The sequence below is a fragment of the Phycodurus eques genome, chromosome 20 (assembly GCF_024500275.1).
Source record: "Phycodurus eques isolate BA_2022a chromosome 20, UOR_Pequ_1.1, whole genome shotgun sequence".
NCBI classification, from domain to species: domain Eukaryota; kingdom Metazoa; phylum Chordata; class Actinopteri; order Syngnathiformes; family Syngnathidae; genus Phycodurus; species Phycodurus eques.
Window position 1 is genome coordinate 4,661,094 of NC_084544.1, and position 17,078 is coordinate 4,678,171.

Below are 17,078 nucleotides of genomic sequence, written 5' to 3' on the forward strand. Positions count from 1 at the left end.
TTGATGTGAAGTTTGCACAACCAGTCAAAATCTGTTTTCTTCTCTATTTGTTAAGTCTTGAGGTAAAGTTGCACATCAGCCACGACAGCAATTCAAAATCTGTTTCCTTCCTTCCTTCTTGGTGTCAAAGTTAGGAGTCAGTCAGTACAGTGGACAGCTATTACAAAGATATTTTCTTCTATACGAGTGAGTCTTTATGTCAATGTTGTGTCAATTTTATTTCGAGCTTACACTGAAATGTTCTTTGTTATAGTTTTCTGGATGCAGGTAGTGGAGAGGGGGTGTGTTAACTGGATGCTGAAGAGCGTGGGTGGCACAGAAAAGTCTCGTTTTATTGCATGTGGGCTTTTTATGAAATACTATGGCCATCATTAGCAACCATGCTGTAATTGGCACTTAAAGGGCAGCAAGCTCTTTTCAAAAGGTAGCACGATTTATAAGCCCCAACAGTATAGGTTTACATACAAACACACATTTGTATATTTATTATATATATTAATAATAAAAATAAATACAAATAAAAAAAACTAAAAATCAACCAATAAAGCTCAGCATTGAGCTGAGCTTTCAGCTGATTCATACTTGTGGCCATGTGAGAAACGTCAAGTCCATTCTTTTGTGTCACTTTCTCTCACGGTGAAATTCCTGACTCGTTAAGTTTTCCAAATTATATGTCTGCCTTTGGCTTTTAAAAGCAGCGTTAAGTGGAAGTTTTACCACGCAGTAAACAGTAAAAGAAATATGCTTAAAATAGCTCTGAATGTTCCTGAACTATGTATTTTTGTGCAATGTAAATATGAAAGGCAGATTGCTCTATTTAGACAAAGAGATGCTGCATGGACTATTAAATGTGGCATTTATTCATGATATAACAACAATACACAGTCCATTTTAAACAAAAAAGGGAAAATGGGCACACAAGAGCATCTGCCGTCCAGGCTCAGTACCAGTAGGACCGCCGGTGCCGCCTGTCCTCCTGGATGCCCATCTTCTCCATCACCTCCTCCTCTAGGGTCTTCAATGAGGGCGTGTAGGTCTTCTCCACTGTGTCCTCTGGGCTGGTGTCTTTGGGACCATCTAAACCAATAAAATATTTGAGAAAATGGCAATCTTAAAAAAAATAAAATAAAACAAAAAAAAGATTCCCTCAATGGCTTCCTCACCTTTCCACTGTAGAGGCACGATGCCGTCTCGCCGCTCCACCACCGGTTTGGGGATGACGCGACCGGTCCGGAGCGACACTCGCACCCTCTCGCCCTCCTCCGTGAACCTCCACTCCACTTCAGTCGGCTTCCTAGAAGAGGACGGGAGGGGGGTTAAAATAAATAAATAAATAAAAAGTAAAAAAAGTTTTGGGTTTAGATCCAAAGCACACAGGATTCAGGGAGTGGATTACAGGACTGCCCTTTTAAAAGCAAGAGTGAGAAATGCACCAATACCATTACAGTCCTGATGGAGTAACATTAGTTTTCAAGTTTTGACATTAAGCACAGATGAACAGCACCACTGAATAGCTGTTCACTATAGTGACTGATGCGCTACTTCCACATTAAGCATATAGATGAGCACAGCTGTTCAAGCGCTGTCGTGAGCACAATACGTGAAAAATGAACACAGCGCGGTGGTACCGGTCCGCGGGGTCGACGAGGCCGACATCCCGCAGCAGGATGGGAGCTTCGCTGGCGATGTAGGTCCCGCGATAATCCCCACTTTTTCCGATGTACCTATAATGCTTTAATGCAAAGCAATAGGTCATGAAAAAATATGTATGATTATTATTATATACAAAATATAAATAAATGCAGGTTTACCGTATTGAGACCTTCCAGTATGACCCAGTTTCTGTGTCTGAAGACTTGGGTGACTTTCCCCTGTTTGCCTTTATCCTTCCCAGACAGAATCTCCACCTGAGGGACACACCAGATGAAATATTTCATGACAAAGATATGATAAGTCTTTATTAGTGGCATCTGTAAAACTGATTTTTATGTTGGGGTTCAAACAGAGAATATTTTAAAATGTTGAAAAAAAGAAAAGGAAAAAAAAAAGGGAAATAAAATTATATAGCGCAGACAAGGCACCGATTAAGCTGCGATTTGCAGCGGAGCTGCACGAGACACTGCTATCCTCCAGTAAGTAATGGGAGTCATAATACAACAACTATTACTACTGCATTTTAGTCAAACTCTTTTCGCTTCTATGAATGGCTGGATTATACAGCCCCCTGGTGGCCAAAGTGTGCACACAAGAATGGACATTAAGGCATGAAATCATGATGCAAAAACTGTTCAATTCTTTCCATTCTATTGAATTGCGTTATAAACTATGTTTTTATAAAATACAATACTGCAGAGTGCTATTTTTCTATTTACAAATGTTTTTTGTGGGGCTGGGACAGATTAAAGGTATTTCCATGTGGAAAGATGAGTTGTTAAACAAGTGTTAAATTATTAACGTAGTCACGGAACGAATTACTATTAGTCGTAGTAGTATCAATTAAATAATACGATATAATCTGCTTGGACAAATTTTGAGTGGGTATTACAGTTTTTTTTATATTTCGTCATCTAAACAAATATAAAACTAGAGTTACACATTACGTTATAAATTATTCTAATTCATTGGAGCAGAACAATTAAAACATGTGATAACATGAGAAAAGCTTTCTGGCAACAAATAATAATTTGGAGTTCAATTATTTGTTGGACAGCAACTGCTGCAACATTAGTATAATATAATTTGGTTTATTATACAGATTTACAAACCGTCTTCCCCCCCCCCGACAAAAATGTTTTTTTTCTTTTTTAAATTGTAGTTATTATTTCCCTCAGAGGGCCGTTAGAAACCATATAAATGCTTAATCATCACCAAAACATTACCATTACACAACAAATTAAGGGCTAACTAGTTTGAAATCAGAAGACAAGGATAATAGTTTGTTCAAGTATTGTTTAAGTTACTGTAGAAGAAGGTTTTGGTAACAGAAAAATGCAATAGCTCAACATTATTGTTTATTATTATGACAATTTGGAATTTGGGTACAGATTTGAGCACAAATCACGGAAGTTGACGAGCATGATTTTCTTTCGCGGGCCACATAAATTGATGTGGCGGGCCGCATCTGGCCCCCGGGCCTTGAGTTTGACACCATGCTCTACAGCAACAGTACTCTTACTGGAGTACATTTTTTGGCGACTCCATCTCTGACGAATACCAAGTATGCTGAGTATTTTGTACTCACCGTGTCCCCTCGGAGCACAGACCAGTCCTCGGAGGCGATGGGCTCCACGAACACTTTTTTCCGCCTCTTGCCCGGGGGATTGAGCCGCTTGGCAGCCACGGTCCACGGCCTATTGGTTCCGTAGCGATAGTCCTTGGGCACCACCACCCGGGCGGCGACGGACAGCACCGCCGTCAGCCTCATGACGCCGACCGGCTGCTATGAAGGAATGGCTGGAAGCTATTAGCAGTTAGCCGAAAGATACAACGACAGACGCTAGGCTAACGTGAGCGTGTTGCTAAACTGCGAATAAACTCCGCCCACCTGTGTGCCATAGTAGCTTTTTAACATCCCTATAGGCTTAATATTAAAGTAAATTACATTTATAAAAGGAATCATACCAAACCAATCCACCATTCTTACCTTCTTCTCAATGTCACGAAGTGAGGAAGAGGAGCAAAGGGCAGCAGCGCCACCTATAGACTGGAAGATTACAACTGCGCATGCGCGGTAGCCTAACGGCGCTGAACAGTTTACACCAGTTCGACCCCATTGCGCATGCGTACTACCCAAAAGGCGCTCATCCGCAGACTGGAAACCGAGAGCAGAAACCATTTAGGCCCTATTGTCAAACTACTCAACCTGTTGTCAGTGTCGTTGAGACATTTTATGGACCCTAAAGGGACATTTAAACACATGGAAAAAGCAGAAATTGCCGACATATTTAATCATTTGTCATACAGACAGCTACAAGACTTTGTAGTAAACATGTTTAATAAATGGACCAGCAGCTACAATATTAAACTAAGCGCAGCATATCCAAAGTAACAGGGAGGGAAAAAAACTGAAAGCAACAATTACACTCAGAGAACAAATCAATTTGCTGTTTACTTTTAAACTGCAGTGTGGAACGTTGATGCATGATGTGTGTCAAGGTCACATATTGACCACATTATATACACGCTTACATTTTTTTGTTCTTTTACTTCGCCAGCTCCCAGCGGTCACACATTGCGGGAGATACATGTGGGGGGGGGGGGGAAACGACGATGTCACACATTGAACAAACTAATAAAACACTCTTGTTTAAAACATCACACTGTTGTTCAACATAAGACTTGTACATAACTACAGTGGGGGTGGGGGGGACTTAGATTCCAGTTAAGCAATTTTGGAGAGATGAAAAAAATAATGTTTTTTTAAAACAAAAATTTTTCAACAGATGCTTCACTATCTAAACCAAAACACTTGTATGCTCATATACCATATTTCTGCAAATAGTTGCCAAGGTGAGGTTTTTACTTCCTCAACTGCAAATGGTGGAGGTGCACTTGTGGAATATATTACAACGTATGCCAAGTGAAAGTGGACTTTAAAGCTAAATAATTAGGCTATTAGGCAAGCTGGACTAACAAACCGTGGGATTTGAACATGGCCGCACACAACATTGTGGAGCCACCACACGGAACGCTCAGATTGCCAACATTTAAAATACTTGCCAAGACTACACTCTTGAGTCGCGTTTACATGCTGCTATTTTGGTTAGCAATGGAGTTCAAATGCGATCGAGTGTCCATGTAAATAGTATGAACTAAATAATTACAATTACAGTAGTTTTTGTTGTTCTACTCCTGACCAGTCAGTTTGAGAGAAGTGTGGACTTGGTCAACTAGTTCGCTATTTGAGGAAATACTGTACACGTGAAAGCTGACCAAACTGGGACAGTCAAATGCAATGAAGTCAAATGTTCACAATGACATCATCAACACATTATTTTTTTTGTGGTCATAATCATATTGAATGGAGGTAAGATGAACTTGATGTGTCAACGTTTGAAATGGTTTAATTGGGCTACACGCTAACAGGGCCAAGCATGCGGGAATGTCTTTTCTGCTTCCGACTATGACACACAATCCTCTGAAGTAGTAACATATCTAAACGCTAAAATTGTCGCTCTCAGACGGGGTCTAAATATATATTTATATAATATATTCAATACACAACCAGATGTTATATTAATCACACGTGGGCACCCTCAACGAGCACACCACCACCAAAAGTAAGCAATCAAATACCACCGTACACTGAACAAGACTATGTTGAACAGCAGGGTTTCCCAAACACAAAATAGACACCTATTGTCAAGAGTATTCATGATTTATTTGAAGTAGTTTTTTTTTTTTTAAATTAACGTTTTGTAGTAAATGCAAATTTTTTTTTGTTTATATACAGCTGTATGTCGATGTGATGGCAATACGTGATATATACTTTGGGAAACCCCGACCGACTACGTAAACGGGATCGAAACTTAAGAATCCACATTTTCATGTAGGACGTCGAGCAGCTAATGCAAAACAACCAGCAGTAAAACACTTAAATTTAAAGCTGTAAGCATGAGTGAAAATGTTTTCCTCTTATCATATACAATATTACAATATCCAGAATTGGAGATCTCTAAACAAGAGTATTTTCAAATCTTGAGCTCCCCCTTTTTGCTTATTTGTCGTCTATTTATGTTTGACACCTGGCATTCACGCCGTGTAATTATTTAATTGCACTTGGAAATAAAAAATATGTACACACCAAAATCCCCATTTATAAACGAGCCCTCAACAGCTCAATTGGTTTTGATATCTGATCGCTATTATTACTATTGGGATATATGATATCCCAATTTGACAAATGAACATTTGTTTGTCTCCCAATACAAACATTTTTGTTGTTGTTGTTGAAAATATTAATTGAACTTGTGAAATCTGGCTTCCTGCATGTCAGGGTGTCCGCGCTTCCGTTGCAGGTGAGAAGCATCGACGGGTTTTTGTCTTGAGGGGTTGACGTTAAGCGCTCTCTGTTACAGCCTGCAAGGGAAGCAGAAAAAACATGTTGTTACGACTAAGATATGTTTGTTAATATGAAAATCTGCAACTTCCTAATAGAAAAGTAGCGCTATTTTTCCATTATACAGAGCTTTGACATCACCTTGTGGCATCTTAGGGCAGAAATAGCAAATAGGTGATTTGAAAAACAGAGGATGAGTTAAACAAAACAGTGGGCCACTACATAAGAAAATTTGTTGAATAAATATGGGCTTGTGATAAGTGCTTAATTATCGGTAGGGTGGGACGTTGCTGCAAGAATGATTCACTGCGATCTTGAGTGCGCTAGTGGTATTACAACTTGCCTTTTCCGCTGATTGCTTCCCTGGTGGTGCGGTGTCGTCCTTATCGCCCGCCTTGGGTGCGGCCACGTCGTTGACCTTGCCCTCCGTCTTGGCGTTGTCTACGTCGGAAGCACCCTCAGCCTCCGCGTCCTTCGGCCTCTTGGGCGACACCTGAGAGAGACGATGATAACGTTGGTGTCATGACAGATGGGTAAAGTGAACTTGGAAATTATATATATATTTTTTAATTTTAGCATTTTTCCTCTACTCTGAACAAGGACCGATTCTCTGATGTTTTTTAAAGATTATCCTGAGCGATTATCCCGTGGTGTTAAGAGTGACTTTCCCTCCCAGATGGGCTCTGGAAACGATTGGGACTGACAATCACAGTTGTTAAACCTGTCCAGCGTTCACAATATTTGTGTGTGGTGAACTTCAGTTCGGCTGATCAACAGCCCCTGTAAATGTGAGGTGAAAAAGCAACAATAGCCAACTAGGAAATTACCTGACAATTACAAGTAAACTATTAGCAGATAAACTAACGGTTAGCGTAGCATCTTCCATTTCATATACTACTACTCTTTCCTTTGCATTTTCAGGCAGTCTGGATATCCTGTGGCAACATGCTGCCTCTCACAGGTCAGTCTTGGTACTACGACAGACATCTGGAGGAGCGTCCACCACAACAATAGTAAATACACACCAGCCAATTGCTTTCCTTGCCATGTGTGGGGTCTCTCACATTCTAAAAATAGGTTCCAAGGTTAAAAATGTGTATGTGCGGGACACTCACCTCCGCCGACTCATTCGCCTTGCGTTTACTTCCCCCCCTGTCGTTCTTCTCGTCAATGACCAGGGCGCCCTCGTCCTCGTCGCTGCTGCCCTCCGCGTCGGCTTTCTCCGAACCGGCGGTTTCTTCAGACGCATCGTCCTTCTTTGACGACTACGAACGCATTCATACGTTTGCAACAGACCTGTCTTGTCGAGAGTCGAAAAGAGTGGCATCTCACCTTGTAGCCTTCATGCGTGACGGTGGGGTTATTCTCAATCTCCCAGAGGCCCTCGGCGAAGCCTTTCCTCTTGTTGGCCTTCCCGAACTTCTCTTTGCACTCGTCGTACGGGAACAAGTCCTTGGCCCCGAGGGATGCCCTGAAGCATCAAACGCTCATGTCAAACCTTCAGCATGTCTTTTTGAAACACAGCAGAACCTATGAATACTGGTTGCCTTTTAAGTTGTTTCTTTAACAACTATTTTACCCATAAAAAAATCATGTGCAGTTAATCTCTTGCCACCATAGAAACTTTTAACTTTTGTTTAAATTCACAAATTCCCTGTTTTTGTGATTAGCCCAAAGCAAAAACAGTATTGCTTTGAAGCAATGTTGTTGTCAAGCTAGCCTGTTGAAGTTAGTTAGAATTTAGAAATAAGTAGTGCTTTGTCGCCATCTATAAGCATTTACAAACGGTTTCAAGTGACACTTGGAACTTAAAACTTTGTTTGACTTTTAAGGCATATTTTCCGAAACAGATAAGGCAAGATAAAAAGATGAGTCGCTGGACCGTCACACTGTTACTTACGTCTCGTGCGTCCCGAAAAAGAACACCTGGTACTTGTTGGAGGGCGACTTCACTGCTCGCTCTGGGAACTCATCAATCTGCAAACAGAGTAGCAGATATTCTCATCAAATGTTACAAAATGGAGCATGTTGTAGCTGACTGGAAAACGCCATGCCTTACAAAGTATTTGCCACAGGATTTTAATAAATAAAAAGTTTTATACATCTTTCTTAAACAGTGGCTAAACGACAGGGGTCCTCATTATACAGCAGAGTTCTGCTCATACGGTGGATAATCGATTTTGTACGAAAGCCGGAAAGTTGTGCTAACATAGTAGAAGAATAATAATTACAGTAAAAATGTGTATGAAATTTACTCCGAGCCCATACAGAATAAACATTCAAAAAAACTAACAAAACAAAAAAACAGCATGTACAGCAGTAGAGTAAACATAAGGAGTAAATATGATTAGTGGTTACAGCGGTCAGTTTTCATGGCTTTTATTTCTCTTGATTTTTCGCATTTTAAAATGCTGTGCCTAAAATAAAGCATGAATTGTCATAACATGGACAGATACTGTACAAAGATTCACCCATAAATAACAAATATGGCTATACTTTAACAAATCTGATTTTACAAAGCAATATATTTTTGATCTATAGAATAGCTTCCAGCAGTGCTTCTCAAAGTGTGATTTCTAACGTGAATCACTGCCTAAGTACAGTTCAGTTGTATTTAATTTTAAAGTTCAATACATTTGTACTTAAACTTTCAGTATTGTGTATTTTTTAAACTATAATTTGGGACCAATTTTACACATGTGCCATATATTTTAATGAAATCATGATTTTAGTATTTTTTATTATTATTATTTTAGGCCCAGTGAACTTGGCTCGTTCTTTATAACTACTATGCTACTTGATTTGTATCCCTGCTATTATTTTATTCATGGTCTTGATGGTGGTACTTGGAGCCAACTATTTATTTTAAGGAGTCAATTGGTCTAAAACGTTTGAGAACCACTGGTCTGTAAAATATCTTGCAGCATTTTCGGTTGCCTCCAATAAAAATTTGACCCCCAGCTTGGGCAACTCCGTTGCCACCACTGTTTGTATGGGAGCAACTCATGGCAACAAGTGTCAGCCTCGCTGCAAACCACTGCACTCAAAAATTAGTCACCAGCACTTCTCGCCTCGAACGTAAAGAAAACAAACCATAAATACGACGACATAACGTGTTTATTAGGTGGCTGGTGCTACTTTATTTGACGTAGTCCTCCAGCACCTACAAATGGCTCGTGTATGCTACGCTGACGTTAGCCAAGTGGCGACTGAGAGGAATAAGAAGCAAAATAATAATAATAAAATATTCGTGTAAAATGTGGTTAAGAGAATAAATACCAATGTGTGTATGATAACTAGCGCGCTAGCTAGCTCGAAATGCGCGGTTGGCTAACACACGCAAGCTAGTAGGCCTCTCGTCCAAACAAGCATCGTTTCAATGAAAACAAAAAATAAAAAGCCTCACTGCATATTCGACACTGGTGGTCGCGGAATGGCGCTTACCCTGGCGGGCCAGTGCGGGTAGCCCTTCATTTTGGCGAACACCAGGTCTCCGGGTTTGTACTCCCGCTGCCTGTTGGACCTCGGCATGTTTTTCCCCGCGGGACAAAATCGGCGTCGAATAGGTCAGTTGGAACAGGATTACACACCGCACCTGAACCCGGCGTCGTTAGTCAAAGAAATCAAGCGAGGACGCACTTGTCTCTTTTTCGGCGCCAAATGAGCGACTACGCGACCTTTGACGTATTTATTTATTTTTTTCAATCTCTATCCGGTTTTTTTAATCGCGTCGCCCAATCCGGTGGCGCGAGTTCTCTGTGGCCGAGGTTTGAAATTGAATCCCGCTCTTCCCTTCGACCAACGCGCCTCCACCGTGCAGATAGGGACGAGGTCGCCTTTTTCACGCCGTCCTATTGGGGGCAGTAAGCGCCAACACAATGCTGGCTTATTTTATTTTATTTATTTTTCTTTACTTCCAAGAAGAAGAAACTGGGCTGCGCTCCTTTGTTGCGCACACATTTAACGTCATTGTCCTGCGACTTGGCGTGGACAGTCGAAAACATTTTCGCTGATTCCGAAGCCGAAAAAACAAAACAAAAAACATGACATTGTGTCACTTTTTTCTTCAGGGTCGTTGTCGTTACGGCGATAAATGCTGGAATGAGCATCCCAGAGGAGGAGGCGGAGAATATAACAATTACAACCGGTCTTCGGCTCCGCACCAGCCCCGTGGAGGTGGTGGAGGTACAGTACTGTAGCGTTATAGTGTGTGGAAAATTTCAAATATCAGTTCATTTACCAGCATTATTAAACAAATATTTTAACGACAATTCCAGTATAATAGTATAATTTTCCTGTGGTAAATACGAGTTACGTTAAGGTATGAAGCTTTAAAAACGCTGAAAATACACTGATTTCTGGCCAACTCTTTAATTGTAAGTCACGGTTTTAAGATTTTATAGTAGTTTTGACCTTATTGTTAAGATTAAAACCTATATAACTTTCTTAGTCTTGATCCTATTTTAAAAGGTTGGTATCACTTCAAAACTGGTGTCAATTATTTTTCATTAATTCCAAAGTTAATTTTGAAAATTTGGTCCTCAGAAAAAAAACTAATTATGAGCGGAGACTGAACAAACACTCCATAAATCGTTGAAATATATAGTAAGGAAAAAGTATAGCACACGAAAGAGAAATTTGTAGTTGATAAAATTCATGAGATTAGCATTTGAAGCGACAGAAAGCAGCAAATATTGAGATTTGTAGTGCGTGTACTTGGTTGCTATGAAAATTTCCACGTTTTGATCGCTATTCAGGTTGCTTGATCAAACGTGTAGCTCGTTTAGCGACCACTGGTGACAGCCAGCGGCGGATATGCACATGCCTGCAGGGATTCAACATTGTCAATTTATTTGGTGCGTGTACGTTTCAGGGTATGGCAACAGGGTCTGGGTGAATCCCTCTCAGCAAAAAGGAGCCTTCAACCAGCAACAGCCCCCCCGCGGGAGTGGTCACTGGGGTGGGAGAGGACACGACGTGAAGAGCTCCGAATTTAGCTTCTCTGCTCAAAACAGATTTTCAGCACTCAACAACAATAACAACTTTGAGAGGGGCGGAGGAGGAAGAGAAGCAACGGTAGCTAATGAAGAAGATGATGAACAAAAACTGTGAGTCTCATTTTTGTGAAGCACAGTACTTTTCTATGCATTTGATTCACATGACCTAAATGTGTATTATTTTATTTGATATTTTTAGTTAAATACAAAAAATTCCACATACTTGTCCTTCTCCCAATCATACAGAGAGATCATTCAGAGTGACATGAAGACTTGGGAGAGCTCGGGCCAGTGGGGCTTCTCATGTTATTGTAGCTTCAAAGGACAATTATCTGGTTTGTGTCAAACACAAATACGTCATAGTTTTCATATTTTTTTAGAGAGCACATTTGGTGATGAAATATGACTTTCCCTTCCTTTATAGGTTTTACTGATCTATCTCCAGAAGAGCTTAGGCTGGAATATTACTCCACTAAAGCATCTGGAAACCTGCAGAGTTATGTATGTGTAGTGTTAGACATCTTATCATATAGTTTCTGAGGTGATGCTATCTTATTTAACTGTATCTGTCTTTTGCAAGAATTTATATGCTTTCGTTCTTTTGCTCCATGTATTTTAGGTGAATGGTGTCAATCTGTTGCTCAGTCAGTGGAGAAGCCGAATCCAGGAGATCCTGCAAATGAATCAAGCCACTCGTGCGGCTTTAGTGAGTCACACACAGTTATCCTATAAGACATATTTATATACAGTGATGCCTTGGCTTACGAGTATAATCTGTCGTGTTACCATGCTCCTAACTGAAGTAGTACTAACAGTACAATACAGACATACATCATACATGAAGAGGAGTTTCACAACTCAGTGATTCGGAAAACTGCGGCCATATTAGAAGTTTTTTGCAGAGGGAAAAGAATATGTAAGTAATGTTTTAACATCTATCCATGTGTGTTGCTGCACCATTTGTGCTTAAATGGTTACAACGCTGCGACATCGATGCTTGCCTGTCTATGGCATTTCGCATTGTGGGTTAGCATTAAGCTCGTGGTTTTTCATCGGTCAAAGCACTTGAGGCAAGCACTAGGCCTTTTGTTTCGAAGAATCGTTCACTATCTGCCAAACTGCTGATTGTTTTGAAGTTCGCTTCCACCATGTAGTCCTCGTAACATTTTTTTTTGCTAGCAATTCAAGACCCAAAATTGGCTCAGCAATGGCTTGTATCCAGGTCGGGTCACTAGTAAGTCAAGGTACCACTATATAGTTTTTAGACACAGTGACTGAGGAATTGATGGAATTTATTTGTTCTTTGCAGCTTGCAGAACTAAAAAATCCAGCGCATCAGGGATCCTCAAGTGGCTTTGGCTCAACAGCAGCTGGATTTGGGTCTTCTTCATTTGGTTTGGGCAGTAAAGGTAATTGTCATGGACAAACGCTTATCTTTGCCTTTGGTTTAATTCAGTGTCCATGTACTTTGGAAGCTCCAAAAATGGTTCTCCCCAACAACAATATTGATTCTCCTCCTCAAACCAGATGTCCGTTGTTGTACCAAGACTAACCTGTGGGAGGCAGCACTGTGCTGCAGAGCATTCCGATTGCTGGAAAGCACAAAGAAGAAAATTGCACTTTTATTGCAGGGTGTACAGACCCACCCGTGAGAGAAGAAAATCTGCAATTTAGAGAGCCCATATTTCTTCCTCCAAAGTTTTCATCCCTCCCAGACGCTTGAAACACATTAAAACCTATTAAAACACACTTTTCAAAGTATTCCTTCCTATCGTATAACATCACCCTGAGGAAACGAATGAAGACGCCAGATAAGAGCAAAGTGTGCTTGCTTCAAGCTGTTTATTTGTCACTTCCAGTTGAAGTTTAAATTAGAGGTGCAACGATTATTTGATCAATCGACAACTAATTGATTATCAAATTAATCGCTAATTCATACAACAAGAACGATCACTTAAACATTTCTCTTAATGTAGCAACCCCATGGCCCTAATTCCTGATTTTTCTGTCTCTCTTTTTAAATTGTTGTTGTTGTTATTATTTTAGGATTCGGAGCAACACCAATCCACGCAAGCACTTTCAGTTTTGCTTCTCCGGCAAGAGATTTCGGCTCTTCATCAGCGCCAGCATCCACACCAGGTTTTGGCAGTGCCATCTCAGCCCCGTCTGGGTTTGGTTCTGGTGCTCCTTCAGCTGCATCGTTCTCCTTCGCTTCTTCATCCAGCAACAAGCCGTCAGGTTCATCTTCGGGATTTGGCTCGGCCGCCGGTTTCAGCTTCTCATCCACTGCCAACAACAACAACAACAAAGGTGCATTTGGAACCGGTTTCGTGTCCGAGGCACCTGCGGGTAGTTTGTTCGGACAGTCGAGTGCTGCCGCAGTCTCTGCCGGAGGAGCCTCGGACAGTCTGTTCTCCCCCGAGAGCGAACTGACCCCCGAGGAGCTCGACCAGTTCAAAGCACAGAGGTTCACTTTGGGACAGATTCCTTTGAAGCCTCCTCCTGCTCAAATGCTGCGGGTTTGATGCTGGAAGCCCAGTATTTTGTGATCATTTATTTATGTAGAATAAATCTCATCTGAGTGTATGTAGTAGATTTTTCTTATAACTGCCAAAAGGAAATATAGTATTCTCACTTTTTTGTATTGATTGTTTAGGGGTTATTTTTGAACAAACATCCATATATATATATATATATATATATATATATATTTTTTTTTATGCCTAATGAATATTGTACCTAGAGACATTTAACAATATGTTTTTAAAGTCCTATTTTTGAACTGTTCCCTTTGTGTTGCATGTCTACAGAGAAGTTAACTTTCAATGAGTTCTGCAGGAAAAAACAATCAATGTGAAAACAAGTTAGCAGTTACTCTTTCCAGGCTGACTACTAATCAATCATGATGCTCTCAGTGCCAAATGTTTCATACTTTGGTCAAATTAAAGTGTGTGTCCCCCTGATGGGTATTTTAACTTTTTGGTTTCAAATGACATGAAAGTGGCTAAGAAGACTAAGCAGCTGTATTAGAGATGAATGAATGAAAAAATATTTGCTTTTTTTTTTTTTTTTTTTTACATTTAGAAAAATGATTAATTGTCATGTTTTTGTGCTCTTTCTGAAATGCCACAAGATGCCTTAAAGCCCTATCTAAATAGGAATGTAGTCCAGTAATTGGTGCCAAGGAAGTATGTTGAAGTGCTACGTCTCGACTGAGAAATATAGTTTGTCGTCTATTTATGGTAAGACAACAACATTTTTACACTATTTGCAGCATGGCTTGCTCCCTAACCCTGCAAATATTGTCGAAATTACTGTGCGTTTGCTTATAAAAGTCTGCATTTTTTTTTTTTTTTTGCATTTGACGATCTACTCACCTCAAGCCTTTTTGTGTTCAAGATCTAAAATCGACCCATATGCCCTTTCTAAACGGTACCAATTTGTACATTACAGACCTCTATTGCCTTTGTTCACCGACGACGACAACGGGTGCTCCGACCGCTGCTCGAATGGCCTCTCACGTAGGAATGCAAATGAGCTGATTGGGATTCATTGGTGCTATTAATGTTTGCTAGGGGTCTCATTCCACCCAAGTCCGCTTCGGTGCGGCCGCAGAGAACAGAAGGGCATTGCAAGTGGAACATTTAATTGTGTTGTGCCACTGTGGTTTCCTTATTGGGAGTAGAACATTGATCCACAGCCTTATAGATTTATGCTTGTAGTAGTGACTTTCAGCACTGGTTATCTTGGTAAGTACATATTTCACTTGCGGTTATTAGCAACACACTAACAGTTAAGACATTTCAGTAAGTAATTGAAGAGCACACTCCGTGGCCACAGCATTAGGGACACCTGCAGAATTGAGACATTACAAGAGCTGGATTGACAAATTGCGCCTTTATAAAGAATGGATTAAGTCTATCAGAGAGATAATACATTGCTGTAACAATATGTCACGTGTTCATTCTTGTTTTTGTTTGTTTGTTATTGCGTATCATATCAAGTTTTAATTGCTCAAATCAGGCCACACGTGGTCGCTGTTCGCCCACGGCTGCGGCCGTCTTTCATCCATCCCACTCCTCCTCCTCTGCTCCTTCTCAGCAGCGCCCCCCTCGACTCCACTCAACCGCACCTTGGATTGCAGCTCCAACATTCGCAAAGCAAGCACGCTGCAGACTGGAGACGCCGCGCAAAGCGTTCCCCCCTCCCTTTAAAAAAACAACAACAACCAAACAAACAGAAAAAAAAACATCGCCGAACCGCCAACATTGCAACAGAACGATGACACTGATCCACGAGGGGCACAAGCACAACATCATTTGACAACCTGCGACCTGCACAGCTCCTCTTCTTCTCCGCTCCTTGTGGTAAGTGCTCAATTTCAGCACCACAGTTGTGCACAATGCAAGTGATCAGCATCTTTAATAATGGCTTACCATGGACAATAATGCCTTGCATGAGTGGATGTGACAATGGATGGTGTTGCATCTTAAATTAGTTATTAACCCTTACATACAGGCGGGTCAAATTTGACCCGTTTTGACATTTGACAGCAATGAAAATACAGTAATTGTCATTCTTTCACCCTGAAATTTGATTACTTTTCCTAAAGTGATCCCAAAAATGCAAAAACTAAATATTTTAAAATGTCATTCTCTTGTACAGATGCTACAAAGTACACGCGCACACACAAAAAAAGCTCAGTGTCTACTGAAATGGATCCTAGATTCACCAGTGTGTGTTAAATCAGGGAAAATGGTAACGGTGGAAATGTTGAAACGGAAAGTCCTCAAGCCATGAATGTGTTTATTTTCTATGGGACAGTTGTAACATTGTTCAAGAGGGAGCTTGAAATAATCTCGAGAACTGTTCGTGTCCCGTCACATTTGCACACGTTCCCACAGAAACATGCAGACCCTTTAAACATTGTTGGTCAAGCTGACATTTCTTAACAAAAACTTGTGCAATTTTAACATTATTATGAATAAATTTTTCAATGTGCCCATGTGCCACTTACAGATCAGTGGATATGTAAGTTTTCTCAAACAACAAGGTCTTGAAATCATTTGAAATTTACATAAGATGACTTCCACAGCTATATGGAAATCTTGACAACCTCAGCTGACTCATCACAACATACAAATAAAAATAAGAACTATTCAAAAAGAGGCTGCAGTAATCCCCCGGTCTTGTAAATGTGTCCGTAAAAATACATACAAGTTGTGACAGTGCATGAACAAAACATGAAAGGGGTTCCACCATGAAGCTGTTGACTGAAATTTTGCCATACTCAGAAATAAAAATGTTATGTCGATGTGCCATCCGGTCGACAAAAGTAGCAACAGCAGTTATAGTTACTGAAGAATTACAGTTAATGGGTTCTGCAGGTTTTTCACTTTGCAAACATCAAACCCACGGGCCGGATTGGACCCACTGATGGGCCAATGATGGCCCGCGGGCCGTATTTTTGATAACAATGATATTTACTAAACAAGAAACAAAAGCCATACAGTGGTCAAAGGGTGCCTTGACAAAGGCAAGATTAATCATAAATGTATTAAAGTCAGACAGGCTATTAATACATTTAAAAATATATCCAGTACATAATTTGATATACAACATACTAGGTGTGCATGGAAAATGTACAGTAGTGGTATGTAAGGGTTAAAAAAGATATTGCATTTCCTAGCTCCGTGCATGTTGCCATTGTTTTACTCATGTTGGGCATTCTGATGCAATTTTCTGCATTTGAATTAGTTGTCAGTCTGCTATGTGTTTTATATGAGTGTGTTCATGAATATGAGTGAGGGTGACAGGCAAAGGGAGAGCGGATCACATAAGCATATTATTCTATAAGCACATTACCAGCACGCACTTTTCAGATGGCTGGTCCTGTCTGCCAAGCACTAGACGGACTGGGCCAAACTCATGCTGAGGTGTGAGATTATATCAGATGGCACACACTCGCGTGCACACACACACACACGCACACCACACACAAAACACACGTTTAGGAGTGCATG

At 40.6% G+C, this 17,078-nt stretch overlaps 4 protein-coding genes across 6 annotated transcripts in view; 2 read left to right on the plus strand and 2 right to left on the minus strand.

Moving 5' to 3' along the window:
* Positions 1-839: 839 nt before the first annotated feature.
* mrpl24 (mitochondrial ribosomal protein L24) lies at positions 840-3,710 on the minus strand. Of its 3 annotated transcripts, none has more exons than XM_061664694.1 (6): positions 3,644-3,710; positions 3,242-3,439; positions 1,812-1,907; positions 1,629-1,732; positions 1,164-1,294; positions 840-1,077 (listed from the first exon to the last, which is right to left on the minus strand). In XM_061664694.1, exons 2-6 carry the CDS (start codon positions 3,422-3,424, stop codon positions 941-943), a joined length of 651 nt encoding a protein of 216 aa, XP_061520678.1. In that variant the 5' UTR covers positions 3,425-3,439; positions 3,644-3,710; the 3' UTR covers positions 840-940. The 3 variants fall into 3 exon arrangements, with proteins under 3 accessions (XP_061520678.1, XP_061520679.1, XP_061520677.1); XM_061664695.1 differs by having other exon boundaries at positions 3,242-3,436; positions 3,644-3,704; XM_061664693.1 differs by having other exon boundaries at positions 3,242-3,460; positions 3,644-3,690.
* A 373-nt stretch (positions 3,711-4,083) lies between these two features.
* On the minus strand, positions 4,084-9,898 carry hdgfl3 (HDGF like 3). The gene is made up of 6 exons (XM_061665258.1): positions 9,503-9,898; positions 7,959-8,035; positions 7,391-7,529; positions 7,174-7,323; positions 6,402-6,551; positions 4,084-6,078 (listed from the first exon to the last, which is right to left on the minus strand). Exons 1-6 carry the CDS (start codon positions 9,587-9,589, stop codon positions 6,058-6,060), a joined length of 624 nt encoding a protein of 207 aa, XP_061521242.1. The 5' UTR covers positions 9,590-9,898; the 3' UTR covers positions 4,084-6,057.
* Positions 9,899-9,997: 99 nt separating this feature from the next.
* nup42 (nucleoporin 42) lies at positions 9,998-14,029 on the plus strand. Its single transcript, XM_061665256.1, has 7 exons — positions 9,998-10,243; positions 10,932-11,166; positions 11,302-11,390; positions 11,480-11,556; positions 11,675-11,761; positions 12,365-12,464; positions 13,102-14,029. Exons 1-7 carry the CDS (start codon positions 10,102-10,104, stop codon positions 13,578-13,580), a joined length of 1,209 nt encoding a protein of 402 aa, XP_061521240.1. The 5' UTR covers positions 9,998-10,101; the 3' UTR covers positions 13,581-14,029.
* A 1,148-nt stretch (positions 14,030-15,177) lies between these two features.
* The window catches only part of rims3 (regulating synaptic membrane exocytosis 3), a 29,279-nt gene continuing 27,378 nt past the window's right edge, over positions 15,178-17,078 (plus strand). The window contains exon 1 of the mRNA XM_061665370.1: positions 15,178-15,422. The gene's annotated coding sequence lies outside the window, so the exon portion shown is untranslated. The remainder of the gene's footprint in view (positions 15,423-17,078) is intronic.